This window comes from Siniperca chuatsi, linkage group LG13, assembly GCF_020085105.1.
Source record: "Siniperca chuatsi isolate FFG_IHB_CAS linkage group LG13, ASM2008510v1, whole genome shotgun sequence".
NCBI classification, from domain to species: domain Eukaryota; kingdom Metazoa; phylum Chordata; class Actinopteri; order Centrarchiformes; family Sinipercidae; genus Siniperca; species Siniperca chuatsi.
The window spans coordinates 8,118,594-8,139,985 of record NC_058054.1 but is presented as its reverse complement, the minus strand read 5'-3'; the positions used below and the strand labels follow the sequence as shown (position 1 = coordinate 8,139,985).

General features: G+C 40.7%; 2 protein-coding genes across 26 annotated transcripts in view; both read left to right on the top strand.

Moving 5' to 3' along the window:
* epb41l3b (erythrocyte membrane protein band 4.1-like 3b) overlaps positions 1–14,745 on the top strand; it is a 56,749-nt gene extending 42,004 nt beyond the window's left edge. For 8 of the 24 annotated variants that reach the window (XM_044218496.1, XM_044218507.1, XM_044218497.1 and 5 more), the window contains 13 exons: positions 219–272; positions 1,628–1,663; positions 2,182–2,247; positions 2,935–3,120; positions 3,786–3,848; positions 4,448–5,176; positions 6,001–6,033; positions 6,292–6,369; positions 7,914–7,997; positions 9,330–9,428; positions 10,230–10,310; positions 10,666–10,781; positions 13,701–14,745. In XM_044218496.1, the coding sequence (XP_044074431.1) occupies positions 219–272; positions 1,628–1,663; positions 2,182–2,247; positions 2,935–3,120; positions 3,786–3,848; positions 4,448–5,176; positions 6,001–6,033; positions 6,292–6,369; positions 7,914–7,997; positions 9,330–9,428; positions 10,230–10,310; positions 10,666–10,776 (1,620 nt within the window). In that variant the 3' untranslated portion in view covers positions 10,777–10,781; positions 13,701–14,745. The remainder of the gene's footprint in view (positions 1–218; positions 273–1,627; positions 1,664–2,181; positions 2,248–2,934; positions 3,121–3,785; positions 3,849–4,447; positions 5,177–6,000; positions 6,034–6,291; positions 6,370–7,913; positions 7,998–9,329; positions 9,429–10,229; positions 10,311–10,665; positions 10,782–13,700) is intronic. The other 16 variants (XM_044218506.1, XM_044218511.1, XM_044218502.1 and 13 more) reach the window with 12 other exon arrangements.
* A 3,278-nt stretch (positions 14,746–18,023) lies between these two features.
* LOC122887044 (zinc finger and BTB domain-containing protein 14-like) lies at positions 18,024–20,811 on the top strand. 2 transcript variants are annotated; one of them, XM_044219857.1, is made up of 2 exons: positions 18,024–18,179; positions 18,823–20,811. In XM_044219857.1, exon 2 carries the CDS (start codon positions 18,846–18,848, stop codon positions 20,016–20,018), a length of 1,173 nt encoding a protein of 390 aa, XP_044075792.1. In that variant the 5' UTR covers positions 18,024–18,179; positions 18,823–18,845; the 3' UTR covers positions 20,019–20,811. The 2 variants fall into 2 exon arrangements, with proteins under 2 accessions (XP_044075792.1, XP_044075793.1); XM_044219858.1 differs by lacking the exon at positions 18,024–18,179 and adding an exon at positions 18,219–18,444.
* Positions 20,812–21,392: the final 581 nt, after the last annotated feature.

Below are 21,392 nucleotides of genomic sequence, written 5' to 3'. Positions count from 1 at the left end.
TTTTTTCTTTTTGTTGTCCTTTTCCTAACCGTATCTGTAATGTTGTCTGATAATGTGTAGCTTAAGAAACAACCAGTGCATTTCCATTCGTTTCATTTGTGGTTATGAATAATCTCTGTTGACGATAAATGCATTTTCAAGGGTTTACAATTTGGGTTCTTGTTGTTTTCTTGCTTGCCACTCGGTTCGGAACGGTTTTGGTCTGTTTGTGAAAGCAGACTGACAGCGAACAAACTGACTTTGCCTTTGATGGAGAGATGACTGCCACAGAGGTTTGTACATCAAGGAAAGATGTCAAATTTAAGGCATGAAAAAAGTACGGAGCAGAGAAATAAAGTGATGCTGAATCATAGGTGTAATGCCCATTGAAACATTCAGGAAATTGTGCACTTAAAATTGTGCATGTGACGCATGAATTACATCTTGTTATGCCCATTTACTTCTTGTTGGGGTTTTTTTTTTTTTTTTTTTTTTTTGTATTGTTAACACACTTTATATGTTTATCAATATGTCTTTTCCACTGGCTACATTCCAATACAGAGCCGAAGTCATGACATCACTTCCGGGCTAGCCTCTGTTCCACTAGCTTCTGTAAATCAAAGTAATCTCTCATTCAGCATCTCTTTCATCAGTTAAGCGTGTTCCTGGGAAAACCTTGAAACCTTTGTGATTTTAACAAAGGTAAACAACAATTACTTAGCACACTATTAGCACAGAAAAAAGTACAGCTCCCATGGGAAAAAAACTACAAGCGCGACAGCTTGGGTACTTGCGTCATCGTAACTTGGTTTCGCCCATATCCATAGAACTCAACCACGCTCACTTCTAAAGTTATTTTCTCAATTTTCTAGCTGTAATCTCTGCTGTCTAAAAACTTCTACAGCATTCTGTCCTCTCTATCCAGCAGTTATTACAGAAATGTCCGAGCTAGCCACGACCCCTCAACGCACTCGTGGACTCTTTAAATTGTGTTAAAGACCGCTAAAAACATTAATATTAAATAAACATCGATATTAACTCTTATCTAAACATATAAAGCGAGCCACACAACCTACTGTTGAGAGAGGCTGTATTTTTATTTATTACCATTGTTAGAAATCTCAGTGGGATGTTGAATGAGGTTTTCTTACTTCTGGAACAGAACCTTGAAGTTCTGGTTTCGCTCACTTCGGTTCTCTATAGACCGTTCGCTAAACCTTGCAGACAAACATACCATTTAATCCATTCCTTACACATTTGGTTTTGGAAAGACTAGGAAAAAAGACACCACCCTCCAAACTTGAAATGCAGAGTATCACTTTTCTTATAACTCCATACACACCACTTCAGTGTTTGGAGAAATTCAAAGCTTGATAGGCCTGCCGTGCCCAGTTACAGCTGCTAAGGCTATGATTGGACAAATGTAGCCGGGGGATGGGTTTAGTGAATGCGAATTTCTGTGACAATATTCTTTTATGTAATATACTTTTTTAATTCAACCACCATCCTAACCCTCTCAACTCTGTATCTCTGTGCATGCCACTCCTTGTTGCTCACTTTCTCTTTCCCTTCACCTGATTTCTCTCTCTTCTCTTTAATGACCCCCTTCCTCCTTTTCTCACACTCTCTCCTCTTTACTTGCTGTCAGTCGGACGCAGATGAGGACTCTGAAATGCGGACTCAGGTACACTGGTCCCGCTTTATGGCCTCGCTCAGTGCATTAGACCACCACCACCATCAGATGCACTGAGCCACTCAAACATCTGCCATCACTCATTTTGTGCCTCCACCTTGGCTTGCCTGCTCCTACTTCTGTTGACACGCTCACTATCACACCACACACACCAGACTGACCATTCACTCTTGCCTGAACTGACTTCACAGATTGCTGCTCCAAAGCTGTTGCTGCTTCTAAACACGCCATTCCAGCTCATTTCTCAAGTGCTTTTGTTTGTAAATGGTGGAGTCATGTACATATTGATTTTTTTGTTGCTGCGCCCAGGAGTCAGATTTCACAGTTTTCAAGGTTTTTCTAATCCATGGCTTTTAACATGACTTTTCAGTAAGTTGACTTATGCCATCATGTCATTTACAGCCATACCGTAGAAGACAAAGCTCCCAATTTCACCTAACAAGAGTCTTAAGTTTAACATGGCATAGCACCTTTAACTACAGTTCCTCTCCCCTCTTTTCTCTTTACAGTATAGTTTCATAAGACGAGTAAAAGGGGAAAACGTTTTTATCAGGCATAGTAATCTGATGCTAGAGGTTGGTAAGAAAACAATGCATGACTGAAATACGCATGCAGGTGCTTTTGGTATGAAGAATCCTAACTGATAATAAATACGTCAAACCTACCAGTAGCTCTGTCAGTGTTAGATACTGTTTTCTTAGTTCCTGTGTGAATTAGAGTAATTACATTTTTTATCTAACAGATTTCTTGCTGTGAGCATCCAAATTCATTTTTGTGAGAAATCAAACAGAAATTAAGTCAGTGTTTGTAGGGGTCTTCTAACAAGATTTGGGAGTGTTGTGCTTAACTAAACCTGTAAAACTTAAATCTGTGAATCTATGCATGAAATCATTTATTTTCATTGAATTAAGCTGGTCCTAAATGCTCCCTTAGCATTTAAGTCAAGCTGCTACACTCTTAGTTACAGCTTTCATGTGGGTTGCCATTATGTTGCTGTTTTGTGCGAACTGTTGCGCAGGTAGCCTGCACAGCCTCCTAAACAGGCATGTGAATAATAAACGTAAAGAATGAAGCATACAATGCAGTTGATTTTGGTCTGTATTGGTTGATTCCAGACATTTTCAGAACTGCATTTTATGCAGGTTTTATTGGTAATTCATTGGATATGCAAGCTACCGTTGCGTACATAAAGCATGACCGTCGTTCCCTCCGCTCTGCTCCTGGCCTCATCTCCTTGTATCATGGTTGACCGGCTACTATAGGACGCCTCACCTCCGGCAGAGATGGTCAAGCACCTGACCAACATCAGCGAACTGAAGCGCTCCTTCCTGGAGACAGGCGACAGCACGCCAGGACTGACAGAATGGGAGAAGAGACTCTCCTCGTCTCCTGCACGCTCACCCAGAGCGGATGAAGCACCAATGATAGAACCACTGGAGCCGCAGGATGTAAGCTGCAGTCCACAGCAGACTGAATGGCGGCATTTGTGTGTGTGAAGCATGACATCACAGAGGAGATTTTTGCATAAACAAAGACATCTCAAGAGTTTGCGTAATGAGTCAATGCAATAAATTCAATATTCATAATGGGGCTAGAGCCATATTTTCTACATCTGGTGCAGTATATTTTATATTCCAAATGGCTCTAGTGCATCATAAAGGAAAATATGGGCACCTTGATAAAAGTAAATTAATCTGCAAAGTCATTCGGAGTTAGTGCACTAATACGTGTGTCTCTCTTTGCCACCATCACCTTAAGACACACTATATCTCATCAGCAGCTAATTAACATGTTAATTTGTCTCGGTAATGGATGGTGCAGTCATTAATCAGTAATATGATTGTTGTGCTCATTGACATTAGGTGCTTGAGTTAAGAGCAGTTTTATCAGCATTTCTCCTTTACTTATGTTGTGTATAATCTGATGCACTAATTAAAGTCTCTGAAGACTAATCACTGACATCAAAAGTGTCTGACTGAAATGAAAAGAAGCTGATTTCTCTGATTTCTCTCGCTTTGGGATCTGGATCCTGTCCATTTTAACATGTAGGCACACAGGACATGTCCTTTCTTGTCTGTCTCAATCTGTGTGACCTTTTATTTTTCTTCTTTAGACTGACGACGAGGAACCTGCAGGAGAAGAGACAAAAGCGAAGGTGGAACCTAAAACCACTGAGGTAAACTGCTTCCACTGTGTTTTTCCCATGTAGCTTGTGTTTTGTGAGTGTGGTGTTGTGTTTTACCCTTTGTTTCTACCTTGCTCCAGACATTAAGTATTTTGACTCTTACTATTTCATGTACAGTTCCTCCACTTTATTTTCCTTATCTGCTCTTTTTCTTATTTCTCTGAAATTTGAATAGAAGTTTGAAATATCATTTGTTGTCCAGTTTTTAGGGGGGGATTATTTGGTCAAAGATGCATACAGGGGTGAAAACAAAAAAAAAAGTAACATTACGAAAAATGCATGAGGTAAAACAATCCATACAATCCATAGGAACTCTACCAGAGATATCAAGTGCTGGTAGAAATTCAAGCATTACTCTTCACTTTCATAGTTCTATAAGAGATGATACTACCATATCTGTGCAGAGAAACTAGGTTAAAACTACGTCCAAACAGTACATACTTTGTCCAAGTACTTATGGAGCTCCGTCTGTGTATGTGTCATTTCTAGATAAATAGTCTCTTGAGCTTATTCTCACCATCTTGGCTGTGTGATGCCTTCTGTCTATTAACTTGAACAATCCATTTCCAATAAGCCAAGTGTCTCCCCAGGCGACAGGATATCTGGTGAAATACGTCGTGGATAGTATCGTAACCGATTTGGCCACCTCCTCTGGGCCACACGGAATTAGTCTGTCAACCACTATGGACGACGACGTCTTCATGGACGGGACCCTCAGGGAGGTGGAAGAGAAAACCCCCGACTCCCAGGAGGAGGTTTCGGAGAAGTCAGTGGTGAAGGTCAGCCCCGGAGCTGTCAGGCAGGAAGTGTCCCAGGCCATCAGTGACAAGAAAGGGACGCTCATTATCTTGAAGGAGGCAGATGATAAAGAAGACACCGAGGGCAAAGAGACAAGTGCTGTGGGTGAAAAAGAGGAGCCTGTAGTCCCTGGAGAGGCCGAAGCTGAGGAGAATGAAATGCTGTCTGCCTCTAAAGAGAGAGAAACTATCAAAGAAGACACTTCTGTTGTGATAGAAGCCAAAACCACTTTAGTCGAGACGCCAAGTCCGAAGATGGGGATAAAAACCGATGACATGACTCAGATTAAAGGTATTGATTCGCCTAAAAAGGCCATGGCATCGTGGATTTCTGAAGAGGTGAAGACCGAGGCTTCAGAGATCATCAGTGTGTCGACAAAGGAAGTAAAAGAGATGATGACTTCTGATGCTCTGCAGCAGAAAGCAGAAATCTTCACCTTCGAAGAGGTCCAAACGGAGCAGTCAAAGTCCACCCTGACTCAGATTACAGTTTCTGAATCTTCAACTTCATCCTTAGCAGTGGTACTGTATGAAAACTAAAACAAACAACTCGGTTTTGGCTGCCTCCCTCAATATCGCCGCCACCATCCTCAGCCTACCCTCATTGCCTTCCCTCCAGCAGCAGCCAAACGAGTCTAACAACAGTGTAATCGAGCGCTGTGCATGGCTAACAGTCCCCTAACACCCAGCGTTTACTCACACACACAACCACCTGTTTCTGTTGCAATCGAGCCCGCTGCTTCTTTTTTGATACAACTGTTTTGGGCTTGTTTTTTAGTTTGTTGACAGCTAAAACTGCTCGCCTTGCCATAGCAGCTGGCTCCCACCGCTGATAAGGAAAGAAATGGGAGCTCTGGCTGGCTCTTGTTTGCTTTCTGTCGTTTTGCTCAGCTGCACCATTCCTTTCTTTCAGCTCTGTTATCAATTCCCTGAAAGCGGTGACCTCATAGCCTTGGCTCAGTGCCACTGCTGCAGCTTTCCCCACCTCATCCTCCAAAATCCCCCCTCTGCCTCTGTAACAAGTCAGGAAAACAATTGTATGGGTCTACCTGAAAAGAGATTCTTAAAGAACAGTTTTTCAAAAGCAGATTATTGGAAATGTGCTGCTGGTGGATTCAGCGATTCCAAAACCGGATTTTCGTTTGAGGCTTTAGGATTTATTCAGCATGGCTTTAGGTCCAGCTGATTTAATGAGCTACATAATGGTATTCCATACAATCCATACAATCAGACCTTTCATTTTCCCACCCTTTTTCCCTTTTCTTTTTGTCTGGTATTCACTTTGACTTTTTGTGACCTCTCTTTTCCTTTCTCTCTGATCTTGATACATCCTTCTGTCCCATTAGTCTACGCTGGGATGGGTTTCCTCCTCTCAAAAGGTGACCACTTCTCTCTGGTCTTCACAGATTTCAAAATACAACACTGCAATGGTTTTGGTGTAACTGAAACCTTAATTGTCTTTTAAATATTTGTGCCTATTATATGCAACATGTACACAGTGAAAGTCTGAAAATATATAACCTGCATAACCATTTTTTCTTTATCAGATGTGATGTGAAACTTCCCTGTATTGAGTGGATTCTTTTTTGTTATGGTGAAGCAAAAACATCATCTAATGGTACAATTATCATTCACAGACATCAGCTAAACCAGAGGAGAAAGCGGTGGTTGCCACGGAGACAGAGGCAACCCCAGCAGAGTCGACAGGGCCAACGGTGAATATCCAGACCATAGAGGCTGCAAAGGCCGAGCCAGTGCACACTACAGCGGAGCTCACAGTCAAAACAAAGTCAGCAGAGCCTGCAGAGGGGGAGCTAGATTATGTTGTTGTGTTACAAGAGGATAGTAGTTTAGGAGATCCACAAGCTGACTCTGTTAGTTGTGAAAATTCTGGTGTTCCAGGCATTGCACCATCTTCAGAGCAACTTCAACTGTGTGCATCTGTGGAGCTGGTAGCAGCAAATTTAGGGTTACATGAGAGTCTGTCTGGCAGTAGTGCTTTAGAAGTAATAGATGAGGAGGGAGAGGCTGCAGGTGTGGAGGAGGAAGTGATGACGTCAAAAGACAAACATGATGGTTTCAGATTCATTGTTGCTCCTGCTTACATCAGGGATTGTGAAAAGGAAGAGAAACTGCCTTCAACAGAGGAGGAACACAACGAAAGGGAAGCAGCTACTTTGGAGGCTGTGGGAGAGGAATTAGCAGGTTTTAAAAATGCAGGAGAGCACACAGAAGTAGATGGCAAGAGAGTCCAGTTCTCCAGCGAAGTGCAATATTTCGAGGAACGAGAGTTTCCCACAGAGTTAGAAGATGGTTTTGATGAGGTGGATGAAGAGAGAGACAAATGTTCACCAGCAGAGGATGAAGGACAAAAGACCTTTCCAGACATCTTGAAACCTTTGCCCTTTGAAAAAGAGAAATACTACTATGTACAGATCGACAGCTCAGAAGATGAAATGCAGAGAATGGAGGAGGAAGAGACAGATGGAAAGATGGAAAAACTGGAGGAGAACTATGATCAGGAAGAACTGAATTTGAAACTAACAGAAGACTGTGTTGACGAAAAGGCTGCAGCGGTGAGACAAAATGTTAAGGCATCAGAAGAAGTGAAGGAAGAAGAAATAGTCCAAGCTGAAGTATTGAAAAAAGGAGAAATAGAGGAACAAGACCAGAAGTCCAGCCCACACGAAGTGACACTTATCTCAGACGCCCCGCTCGCCCATCCACCTCCAGCTGTGTCTCAGTCGGAGGTAACCCTGCATCAGCTCCAGTGGCCTCAGCCTCGGCCCTGTAATCTCACCTCCACCCTGCCCTGCTGCAGACACAATCTGCCACAACTAATCAACGGCGAAACTCGACAAAAAGCATGGATATGCGTCTCAACTTGCTAACTTCAACTTTGTTGGGCGACCTTTTAATATGATGTGGTGCACACACTTGATTAAAACCTTGTGATTTCTCCTTCACCGGATCAGGGACTCTAATGCATGACTGCATGCTCGTTTAGAGATTTAAGCCCTTCAATGACAGCTATTGGCTTAGTTTATTAGCATGCAGCATTTATTTGTGTCAGTTTGATTTTATGCACAACAGTGTGGCGTTATTTTAAGAACAAAGACGTACAGACACACAGTTAACAGTGAACACCTACCGCAATTTGACATGACAGCTAATTGAACTAGAGTACAGATGGTTTTGGTACTGCTGTACTCCCTCTGCATGCATTTATTTATGTCCATTTTGCCTTTTTGTCCATTAGAGTCTTGAAGCTGTCGAGGTCGGTACCAAAGACATGCCTGTGATCCACACAGAGACAAAAACTATCACCTATGAGTCTGCAGAGGTACATATGAACAAAACTTGATATTATCTCCATTTTACATCTTGTACCATTTTGAAAGATGTGAGAGATGATTGTGTTTAAAGAATAGTGTCTGTAAGTTGCTTTAAAAATGCCCCTAAAAAAGCTGCATTAACTGATATTTTTGGCCACTTGGGTGCAGCAGAAACCAGCTGTCAACCCAGCACTGATACATTATCACCTTTTAAGTTTATATGGCGAACATGTTAGCAATAATTACTTATTTACTCATGCAGCAGATATGGAGCAACGTTGTTGTGTTTGTGTCCACCTGATGAATGGAAGTCCATTATTTGCTCTCCTTTTAGCTCTGTTTTGCTCTCCACTGTGTTCACCAGTTAGTTGCTAACTTTGACTTCTTCTGTTTAATGCTGTGCAGGTAGTGCACTGTGGGTTTTTAGAGCTTTTTGACTGAAAACAGCTGGGCCGTATAACAATGAGATTGAACCAAAATATTAAAGTTGCATGCCGTAAAACCATAATGAGCTGAAAGACGCTATAAAGCTCCAAAGGTGATCTGCAGAGTCAGGTGATAACTGTCTGTGTGTTTTTCACTACAACAGACTTCTTTAACATTACACACAAAACATTATAAATATTTATTATACCCGCTTTGAAGCTGCACTCAATATTTTTTTTTATATTAACAATGGATCAAATAACTACTGTATTTGTAGTGCGAAGGTTTTCACTGGTGGTTACACAGAGAATTATCACCTAATTCTGCAATTTCCCTCAGCTCTACTGAGCTTTTTAGCCACTTTTAGCTCATTGTTTTGGTTTTGTGTACCTCAAACTCTGCCATCAACCCTGTTTTCAGCTGTAGATCTATCAAAAAAAGCTCAGATAAACCCAATGTACACTGCCTGCCCAGCAACAAATGTCACCGTTAACAACTACTTGGTGGACATAGTGCAGCTTTTAGCAGCTGGGGGGACAGATATTTTTCTCAGGAGTTGGAGATCAAGCTTTAAAAAAAGAGTGAATATTGGACTTACATTCTTCAGGTGGCCAGAAACACAACTCTAAATAAATGCATATGGTGCTCGGTGTCTGCCGGATGTGTAAATAAGCAATTGTTATCTTACACAGCCGTCAGCTTCCTAAGGTGACAATATGTTTTCAGCTTGTTGAGAATTTCCTCGGCCCACAAGTGGCCAAAAAATCATTTAATGCAGCTTTAAGGTTACCACCGATTAGTGCTGAATAATACTTGTTAGAAACTTAATAAGTCTGTTATAGTGGGTGGATTTAATTTCTCTAGAGTACAAATATAAAAATGTGTTTTCAAAAGAGTGTTTTGCTTATTAACAGGTTGACACTAATGGTGACGTAGATCCCGGGGTGTTGCTGAGTGCTCAGACCATCACCTCGGAAACCACCAGCACCACGACAACCACACACATCACAAAGGTCAGGGTTCCACTATTGTCCCTTTTGGTCTTGTAACACTTGAAGCCTCAAACATGACAACAGCCTATGCACGTCTGCTTTAGCCTTTCTTTACTGCAGAATTACACAGTACAGAGACATGCTTCATTACACACTCCTGGCCTGGGGAAATGGAAACACAGACTTATGGTGCTTTTGCTACAAAAATGTCCTCATCCTCTCTGAAGTACATTTTATATATTATTTTATAGTTTAAATCTTGACTTGAATAATGAAATGATGTGAGGTGATGGTTTGAACCACATGCAGCAGCTTCTGTTTGATTAGACTGATAGGCGCTACAAAGGCTGATTAGAGTGTTTTACTGATGTTTAGGATTTTACTCAAACAGTAAGTTGTTTTTTATTTGGTCTGCAACTAACCATTATTTTCTCGAAGATTTTCAGTTTACTATCAATGAATAAGAAAATATTCACATTTTATAAGCTGGAACCAGTGAAATTTTTTTTGCCATTTTTGCTTTTAAAAATTGCTTAAACGATTAATCAGTTATCAAAAAGTTGCAATTTTCTGTCAATCAACTAATTGATTAATCATTGAGGGTGGAGAACTGTTTCACCAGAATTTCATTTTTATGTTTATATTCATACAACCTTTCTGTCATCTGTGGCCCCATTTAAGAATAAGAAAAGGGTACTTTTAAATATAAATATAGCATGATAAAACTTAAACACTACGTGTTTAATAATGCTTTAAGATGTTTGTTGCCATATGTTTTTTGTTCATTTATTTTAAGTCCTCTTTCTGTTCTCTGTTGGTCAGACGGTGAAAGGAGGAGTATCAGAGACGAGAATTGAGAAAAGGATCGTCATCACAGGAGATGCAGACATCGACCACGATGAGGTCTTTTTAGAGCTTTTCTGTTTTCATACTGTTTCTTATTTATTCTCCACTATCCTCATTATTTTTCTTTGCCTGTAAAGTCAATAAGTGGATTTGAGCAATGACCGTGAAAAGTAAAATGCTAGTGACCCCTCAGGACCTTAACTTGCACTTTGCGAGCATGTGACATTTTAAACAAAACATTATTAACTCGTGATGTGACGTTAAAAAATACTGGAAGTATGACAAATGTAACTAAAAGTGGCTTCCCTGTTGGCATATTGACTCACAATCCAACATCCCTGCTCCCTCCCCGCCTTCCCCATTTTCTGTCTCCCCCTGGTGATCTTTCCTGGCACTGCACTCCCGTATATAGGCTCTGGCTCAGGCCATAAAGGAGGCTAAAGAACAGCATCCTGACATGTCAGTGACCAAAGTAGTGGTACATAAAGAGACAGAGATCACGCCAGAGGAGGGGGAGGACTGACCCAGGTAAGACAGTGAGGTCCCAGTCCTTGTCCTGGCTCTGTCCGTTTTAGTCTGGTTTTGATTTGGTCGGACTGGGCTTTTTTTTTTAAGCTGGTCTCCATTCTTGGGCATGCTGCTTTCACATCAGCACTTCTTCTTCTCCCTGGTACAGACAGCCCTGCTTCTGTAGCACTTACAGCTAATGCATCATGCTGTTATCATTTCAGCTACACTCCCCCTGCAGGGAAAGGGGGGAGTGTAGCGTGTGTGCACACAGACTGGATATTATAGTCTCAACTCATAATGACAAGGCTTAAAAACCTTTACAGTAATGCTCATGGCAGTCTCATGCAATCTCCTGTAATTTGACTGCAACACTCCCCCCTGCTGGAAAGAAACACACATGTAACAATTTCCTTTGTATAGAAAACTGGTTTGTCAATTTAAAAAATCTAAATTCCAACACTGATCTTAAGAGTTTCCAATATATGTTAAAACTGCTTCCTAAATACCAGAATGTGGTGGAAAACAAGTTATGTTGAAATAGTTGTACATGCATGCCGTGCAGTATTCTGTAAAAACATTCTCCACACATTTTTTCTACATCGTGTAGCCTCACAAAGGGCACGGGCAGTGATAAGCGATAAAATACCGGCTGAACAGGCTTCTGCTTCTCAGAGCGCTCAGTCTGTGGCTGCAAACCCGTATCGACTGAAATCTTGAGTGAATGACACGCCTTAGTCTATTTTCAACTCTGTTCTTACAAGAAAAATCATATACCATAACTGGACAGCTCCTTATATTACCAGTTATACAAGTATAAGAAAAAGTGAATTACATTTGCAGAAAATTTCATTTATGCTGGTTTTGTTTTGCTTAAAAAACACTATGCAGCATAATTTTTATACTACTTAACATGTACACCAGAATCTTTATACAGTAAAGATTGATATCAGATTAATCATTAATATCAACAATATTCTGCAAATAAATGGTCAATAAATTAAGTTTATACTGGCTGTTATTCTAACACACTTATGTTTGAAACAATTAGTGACATACTGCTCCTTTCAGTTCACTCTTTGTGGCAGTGTTTGAACAAACTTCACAAATGCAGCCATTTGTGTTTCAACTTGTCCGCTGTCAGTGCTGTGAGGATTATTTCAGGTTTGGAGCTGCGTGAGGGAACCGCTCATTCCATTGCACCACAGCATGTCTGTATAACCTCGCCACCCTTTCTCTCAAGCATTTTGTCTCTAGAAACTGGAATTGGCCAGTTTATTCTTAATTCACCTTTTTGGCTCTGAAGCTTGTTATTTCACTTCCTTTTGACTGAAACAATCCCAAGGCGCAGGGTTTGGGATGAGCGAGAGTGCATGTGCGTACTTGAGTGAGTCACCAGATGGGAATGCTTGGCTTTGTTTCTGCCGCCTTGCCCTCAGTCCTGCGTGTGTGTGTGTGTGTGTGTGTGTGTGTGTGTGTGTGTGTGTGTGTGTGCGTGTGTGTGTGCGCGTGTGTGAGCGTTGTCTAATATCTGTGTGTCAGACCTGTTGTGTTTCTGAGTAGCACTGTTAACATGATACTAAATGTTTTTTTCTCTGGTCTTTTGGATGCTGTGTCTCTTTCCACTTTAGATACACACACACAGTGTTGGGGCAAATACAGTTATTAACAGTGTTGAAATTAAAAGTCAACAATATGTTACTTTGAGAACGCACACACACAGCAAGGTATGCTTCTCCAGCACACCACGCTTTATTCACCAAAGCTATCTTGTGGTGTCTGAGGTTGTTTCTGGTTTCCTTTATACTGTATATAGTTAAGTCAACATCTGTTAAGTATTTTTACATAAATTGTTATGGTTTAATTGTTTTAAAACCCCAATAATGTTGTGGGTCCACCAGACCTGCAAACATCAGGTGAATAACAAAAATACAAACACCACACAAGGGTTAATAATCAGTCATGTTACTAATAAATCACCATAGATACCATGTATACAGAACAACATTCTCAACATCCCTTTCTTAAAAAATACTACAATTTACAAAATATCATTGCTCATATACAGCACGTATAATATTACAATCTTCTTTTCAAAATATTCTTTAGCAAATACAATCCTTCATCTTAACACATCAGTGGATAAAAAGGTTAAATATCAGTTTTTCAGTACAAGGCAATACATGTATTATTTCAGGCTCATTATTCAGTATATTCTAATCCCTCCCAGCACAACATTTATGAATAACCCAAACTAATCTCAAAGTCCATCTGCGTTTGAACGTAACACATCCATCCATGAACTAAATTTCCAATTGTTTTTTTTTTTTTTTTTTTTTTTTTTTTTTAAATCCTGTTATTTGAGAACAAATATAATCCAGTAGACTCAACAAAAATGGCTTCAGGGCTAATTCCTCATTTAAGCCTTTTGGGCTTAAAGAAATCCAGAATGCCTCCCTCTTAAGGAGCAATTTCTCCAAATCTCCCCCTTTCTCTTTGATGATGCAGATTTAGTAAATAAAACGCGGTGTACTGGAGAAGAGTTGAGTGACATGTTTTAATTTTGATGGACTAAAATCAAAATTCAGACCACATGTTTACAGATAGAGAATGATGGATTTGTGTTTTGTTTTTCAGTTGTGACACCAGCCTTTCTGACTCATTGCTTGTGGTCACACTCAAAATGGATGGTAAAATACCGGGAGAATTGTTTATAATAGTTATAGCTAGAAAGTACCCAAGAAGCCTGTGTGTATCTATGGTTGTGTGCATTTTTGTAACTCTGTAGTCCCTCAGTGCATCTGTTTATGGTGGCAAAACTGCCAGAACCTTTCATCAGGCTCATTTTTAGCCTTTGGCAGGGTGCACTGTGGCACTGAAGGTTCAGATGTGATTAAACATGCAGGATGGCACTAACTGCTGTTTCCTCTGTTCTTCCAGGAGTAACACTGAGGGCTCAGTTTTCTGTTCAACCTCCCAGAATCCAACATCCAGAACTCCACATATTACTCGGGGACTCTCAGAAGACTAGAAAGACTCCTACTCTCCAAATGCTGCAGCTCGCCGCTAGTCGCAACCATCACCTGCAAAATAAATGAATGCATTTTGCATGAGAAGGACGCAATGTTGCATTATCAAACAAACGGCAATATTATACTGAAAACCGTACGATTTTAAAAATGGTTCTCGATCCATCTGCACGCCGAATCCCTGTGTGCAGCAAGCAAACCTTTTGCTTTTACTGCCTTACGACTTTGATGCATTTTTATGATTATTGAGAGTAATTATTGTAGCAACGTTTTATTTATGAAATAAAGCCATCACTCCAGAAACTTAAATCGCTGTAGGCTGTATATGTTAGGGAGCATACACTACTTAACCTTGCTGTAGAAGTGCCAACCTTATTTGCCAGCAGGCATTGCCTCACCCACTCCAACAACCCGATGATTTTCCGTCAGGTATGCCACTACAGACATCACTACAGTCCAGTACTGTACATATCCAAGCTTTCCTAGGAGAACAGCAAATTATCTTTCACAGTTGATTTTTGTCGTGTCTACTTGAATTGAATTTTCATTTATGATCATTTTAGTATTTTATTGTTTCTCATAGATTGATTTCAACACTTCTGAGAAGGTTTTTTGTGTGTGTGTTTTGCAAAATGCCATGGAATCCAGATTTCTGAGTAAGAAATGGAGTTTTATGTGCCTGTGCAGGATTTGAATGTGTTCCAGGGTAGATGATCAGCTGCAGCACAAGTCCCAGGTTTGTGTGACTGTGAGGCAAAGGGCTCAGACTGCCGAGCTCTGCCCAAATTAGATGCAAAGCCAAGAGAGATCTGTCAAACCCCGCCACCACCGTCCTGAACATGTCAACTGTATGCCTCCTTCATCTGTTCAACTGTATCTGAATAACGTATTAATAAAGTATTGTTCGTGTACAGCCATGTTTTCCTCAAAATGGTGAAATAAAAGTGGCAAATGCATTTGTTTTAATTTGCTGTTTTCTTGTCAAATAATAAAATGTTGACCACGGTACTGAAACTTGTGTCACCACTGGACCCATTGATTGACGATTGGTATATTTGAACACTGAGATATGGAGTCATTGTCAAAAACGTTTTGTCAAGAAATGTTGGAGTTATATATAGATAGATAGATATAGATAGAGATATATATCTATCCAGCTTTGGTATGTGACACTGAGCCCTTTAATAGACTGAATCATAATCTTAAAATTGGTTATAGGCGAATTCATTCCCAAGTAGGGACTTTACCATGTCAACATTGGTAACATGTTACTAAAAAAAAAAATTATATTTGTTAAATCTTAATAGAATTTTTTTTTTTTTTTATCCACCAACAAATAGGCTCAAATCTATGGGCCCAATCAATAAGACAAAATGGATTTCATATCCAAAGGTACTGATGAACAGCGTGTGATTATTAAAATCGTTTAAGTTTAAATATTGGCTAAAAATAAAATATATTCTAGAAAAACAGAATCTGTAAACTGTTGTCAATCTATTGTTCATTCAACCAAATGCTCTAAACACTTAATTTATCTCTTTTAAGTAGAACCCTCGGGGTAATTAAAACGGGATTTTTTCAGCTCCAGGTAATTTATGTTGAGTACACGCAAGCTTCCGAAGCCCCGCCCCGCTTGGTACGTGCGCGTGTTCCAGAGAGCAGCAAAAGGTGAGAGCTCTCACTCTGTTTCTGTTGCTGGGTGCGATGGGGTCAACACAAAAAAGTGGACCGGTAGATGTTTTTAAATTTGCAGATCTCTTATCTCTAAAATCCTTATTCCACAGATAAAATTGCTGCATTAACTGTGGCCTGCAGATGATCAGGCCTGTCGTCATCAAAAACGTAAGAATGGTAACAAACAAATGAGCAGGCCTATGTGTAATATCTGTAGGCTGGAGTTGACCAGTATGTCTTTAGACTCTACATAGAAATATTTCGTTTTTTTGTACTCTAACCATTTATTTTACAATAATTGTCTTATTTTATTTTGTACATGGACCTTTGCACCTTTCATAAGTTAGACAGATGCATGACCTTCACCTTCAGGCTGTTTATTTTCTCTTGAGGTCTCTAAATACTAAGAAATCTAGCAGATAGGTCTTTATAATACTTCCGGTGACTCCTCCCAGGGTAAGTAACAAATTAACAATTAAAATCAAATGCCATGCAATAGTCTGACATCAGTGGAAAGTCTATCTATAAATATTCACACCATATACTCTTTCCTGATAATAACAGAGCACAGAAAAGCACCCAGTGAAAACTGTCATTTTTTAAATTTGAGTTTATTTTTATTTAATCTTTTGTGCTTATCTGCTTGTACTGTAGTCACTTGGCGGGCATTACTTCATGTAGACGCCGTGCCACTCTTAGGCTTATTATGCATTGTTATATATAACTTTATATGATCATTACACACATTTTCATCATGTCACACTATGCTGAAACACAAAATAACCTCCAAAAGAAGGTCATGCATGTTGGTGACAAAGGCTCTAGTGAGAAGATGAAGAGCTGATTTTAATGTTCTGTTTAAAATATTATGTCACCAAACAACTGAACTGGCAACTCGGTGCGGTGAAATGTGGTGGTGGTCCCACTGCCAGACACAGGGTATTTTCCATTTATACATATCTCAAGACAATATTATGCAATAACATGACAATAAAGGGCAGTTTGGATGAACAAGTGACAATTACAATTAGACTTCCCGTGTTTAGAGTGTATGTGTAAGATACAGCCGATTTATACACCTCAATGACAGAACAAGCTCATCATTAAAATGCAGTAGGCCAATTGTGTAGGTGTAGGAGTATAATGCAAAAAGTTCAAGAATCAACAAACTAAAACAAAACATCATAAAAGAAAAGAAAAGGTATTGTTTGTTGTTTAGATGCTTGCTGAAAGGCCCTGAAAACCTATTTTCTTCAAAGACAGGATGGATCCTACATGAGCGCAAACATTTTCTGCATTCTCTTTTAAGTGGACATGCTTCTGAGGACCAATCAGGATTCAGATTTGCACTGTTGCATTCTTGTTTGCAATTTAAAAACAGTTTGACTTGTATATAGACATTGTATGTTGTTGTTCATTGTTTCTTTTTATATATATTAATATACGCATCTATTTTTATGCAGCAGTGGAAGAAGTATTCAGATGCTTTACTTAAGTAAAAGTACTAATACCACACTGTGAAAATACTCCACTATAATTAAAAGTCCTTAAGTAGAAGTATGTAAGTATTATCAGCAAAATGTACTTAAAGTATCAAAGTAAAAGTTCTCATTATGCAGAAAAATGCTCCGAAGTGTTTTACTATTATATGTGATGTTTCTGGATTAATATTACTGCTGCATTAATGTGTATGTTGCATTTTACTGCTGTGGTTGTTTCAGGTTGTGCTAATTTTAACTACTTTATATACTGTTGAGTAGTTTCATCTACAGCAATGTATCATGGTCTATAAGATCATTATGTTTGTAGCGTCGCTGTCCTGTGAGAACCACGTATCTCTAAAAAGTCCACTTTTCTTGAGCTCAGAAAAACAGCCCTGTTTTCAGCTTTGTGGCGAAGCATTTTCCAGGAAATCCAAGTTTTGTTTAGTTTTTTTTATAGTTTATTTATCTTAAGTAGGATAACTTTCTCAACCCACAAAGAAACACTTAATCCTTCAGTTTATCAGAAATATTCACATTAATGGTTTTTACTGGACAGAAAGGGTATGAAAAATTGTAATCTGAAAAGTAAATAAAGCTGTCAGACAGATGTGGTGGAGTAAAATGTATAATATTTGCCTCTGAAATGTAGTGGAGTAGAAGTATAAAACTGCATAAAATGGAAATACTCAAATAAAGTACAAGTACCTCAAATTTGTACTACCGTAAACGTAGCCTAGCCTATCTAGTTACATTCCGCCACTGCTTGTCTGTACATTATAGTTAAATGTTTATGTTTGTTCAGCTTTTTTGGCTGTATGTCTACTTCTTTCTGTCTTCCTTTAAATTGTTCTTGGAAAAGTGTGTTGAAAACAACTTAAAACCCGAGTCAAATACCTTGTATGTGTATAAGGAGCCCCTAAAGTCCCGACGGGTGATATATATATATTTTTTTTTTTTAAATAAACACTCACATGGACCAATAAAGCAGATTCTGATCCTGGTGTTGAGGAACAGATCTAGTGACACGGGCAGAACCGCGGAGTGAGTCATCCTCGCGAACATAGACGATCTCGGTGGAGTACCTGCTCCGGTGCTGTAGGTGGCAGCAGAACAACGCGACATTTCCTGTGGAGCCCAGCAGTCACAACAAGAGGAGGAAGAGGAAAAACGACAGCTCTGGATCGTCGTCGACTGCCTTGCGTGACAACACAGGGATCGCGTTCAGGCTTCGGGTATTAAACATTTTTCTATTTAGTCTTTGTCGCTCTGAACGGCGCAGGAAACGACACTGCGGTTTTTAGCCGTGAGTTCGCCTGTTCGCCGCCGTGTTCTCCGCTGTTTGCGAACTGCTTTAAAGACACCAGAAACATGCCAATGGAGGCTTGCTGACCAAAATGGCTGGGCGCAGTGAAATGTGAAATATTCTTGCTAAGGTTATCCTTTCTGCACGCAACGCGACTGTCACGCGAACACGGCGGCCAAAACGCATTACTGAAGTTAAGAAAAGTGCATCTGTTTGTCTCTGTTAGCGTTAATATTTTTTATTAGCATTACTGCGGCTTTTATTGCTGTCGGGCCTGTCGTGTTTTTTTTTTCCAAAGGATTTCTGCATGATTAATTTAGCCACTTTTGTTTACTCTCTGCATTTTTGACGGCCGTCTGTAAACAAATGCGATATCGGTTTGCGTGTTGCTACTGTAATTGTGTGTGTGTGTGTGTGTGTGTGTGTGTGAATGTGTGTCCTCACCCCTGTACATATCTTCATAAGAAGAAGCATGCAGATACAGCTCCACCCCTCAGCTGTGCACGTTATATACATGCCCGATTTGTTGTGGAAATCAAAATATTTGACCATTTGCTGTTTTTCCTCTCCAGGTTGCTCCAATTTGACCTGCAACATGTCTGATTTACTGAGATATATCGACTATGACCATAAAGCCACCTTTCTGAAGATGCTCAACCAACAGAGGATGGAAGGTGAGCACTGTGATGTGGTGGTGGTGGTGGAGAACATAGAGTTCAGGGCCCACCGCTGCGTCTTGGCAGCCTGCAGCAACTACTTCAAAAAGCTCTTCAAGAAACAGAGCGAAGAGGACAACTCCATCGTGGAGTTGGACTTCATCCGCTCTGACATCTTTGAAGAGGTGCTGAATTACATGTACACAGCCAGGCTCGCCGTGAGGAAGAAGGACATCAATATGATGATGTCATCCGGCCAGATCCTGGGGATCAACTTCCTGGATAACCTGTGCACACAGAAACGTGAGCTGACCAACATGAAGACCAGAGAGAACCAGGCTCCTGGAGACCATGGGATGCGAGCTCAGGACGCCATCCTGAAGGAGCTCGCCATGGAGGAGGTGAGGAAGAACAGCTTCTATGATCAGGGGATGGATAGTATGGGGCCCGGGGGCTCTCACGTGTCTCAGCCGCACAACTACAACACCAACATGAGCAAAGATCCTCACGGCCACGGCTGGGGCTCCTCTTCATCCAGCGACATGAAGCTGGAGTACCTGCTGTACGGCCACCGTGACCACGGCTCCTGCCAGAGCACAGGTGCGAAGCCCATGGACCACAACGCCAAAAAGGAGCGGCTGCTCACCGCCAACCGCCCCTACGGCTGCGAGCACTGCCCCAAAGCCTTCACCACCGCCGCCCACCTCAAGGAGCATCTGAAGATCCACTCCGGCTTCAAGCCCCACCGCTGCGTGGTGTGCGGCAAGGCCTTCATCAGGGGCCCCGACCTGAAGAGGCACGAGAGGGTCCACAGCAACGAGAGGCCCTTCGCGTGCCAAATGTGCGAAAAGGCCTTCAAGCACAAGTCTCACCTGAAAGACCACGAACGGCAGCACCGGGGCGAGCGGCCATTCAACTGCGGCTCCTGCGACAAAGCCTTCATCAAAGCGTCGGATCTGAAGCGCCACTGGAACACGATGCACAGCGGCAACTCCCGCAGACAGATGTCCCTGTCTCCCGCTGCCTCCCAGCACGGCCAGGCAGACGCCACCGACCAGAGAGACTGGAAAATGGAAACCGGGCCACATTCGCATAACTCTGGGGACTGTTGAGCCTGCAAACACACCAAACCACACTCATACTGACACACACGCACCCACAACAGTCACTTAAAAACATGTATACACACTGACACAACCACAACCCAGTGACAGGCTGATGGCCTGACATCACATGGACAATGATCGGAGTGAGTAACAAGAGATCATAGCATGTTCATAAGACTGTGGGGCTGTATTATTATTATTATTCTAAAGAGTTATGTCAAAACGATGTTTTCTTTCCACCTGTAAAATCATGTAAATGTTTAGTTCACTCTACGTATATTTTTCACAAAGCATCGTTGCTATCTAGACTGGGGGTTCTCTTAACATTATTCTCTTTTACTTTTATGGGATATGTAACATTTAAATGTTTGTTTAACCTTTACTGGATTTTATGGAGATAAAGAGAGAAATAGAGTGGGGGAGGGGGGAAGATTTTTCTGGATAACATTTGTTGCATTGAGTATATTCATGTGGATGTTTTTAATGGATGTGTTTAGTTGTATTGATTGATATTACACTGTAAGAGTAAGAGTCACCATTTTGCATTTGATGCAGATGATACCAAAGTCTTGGGCCTTTGATGGATTGTCTTTAAAGGCTGTCCTGCCCAAGCAACCGGCCAACTAGATTTACTGTTATACAGTATAACTGTCATCCAGCTATCAACAGTTAATGATAGATGTCTGTATATACTGTAGCTTAGTTTGTTGCACAATTAGAGTACACGATATTGAATTATGCACATATAACATTGTCCTACTCCTACACTTTGACAATAAACACCATTTGCTGTGTTTTATTGCTTTTGCAAAGTTTGGTTTTTGTTGAAGTGCTCAGCAAGCAGGATCTGTATCCTGCAGACTGACTTTTTACCGCTCAGTGGAGGTATCTGTGCCACACCCAAATCAACCTGAAAGCACCTGAGCACACAGTCTCAGTTCTTAAACGTTAAACTCTATAATGTAGAACATTTGGAACGATACAAGCCACAGCCAACGTTTCTAAATAAGAGTGTGTGATGTGGAAGTTACAGTGGCATTCAAAGGTACCAGGTATAAAGTATTCTGCAGTGACCACATTGGTTTCATTGGTCACATGTTGAGGTATTTGGTTTGTTATGGTTGTAGTGTAAAGGTTTGTGGACATGAATTTCCCACCTTCAAGCACAAAATGATCTACTTGTGATGTGGGTAAGACCATGACAATACAGTCAATGCAAAATAAAAAGGTCACTAGTCATAATTGCAAGTGTTTGAAAAGTAAAATAGTGAAGGTTTCAGAGACATGCTGCTTGTAAAGCTGCTGTATGCATCACAACCAAGATGTATCAGGGAAACAATATAGTAACTAGGGCTGCAACTAATGATTATTTTCACTATT

Excerpts from the sequence above, each read along its gene's own strand:
- LOC122887044 (XM_044219857.1), top strand. The coding sequence starts at position 18,846 with ATGTCTGATTTACTGAGATATATCGACTATGACCATAAAGCCACCTTT.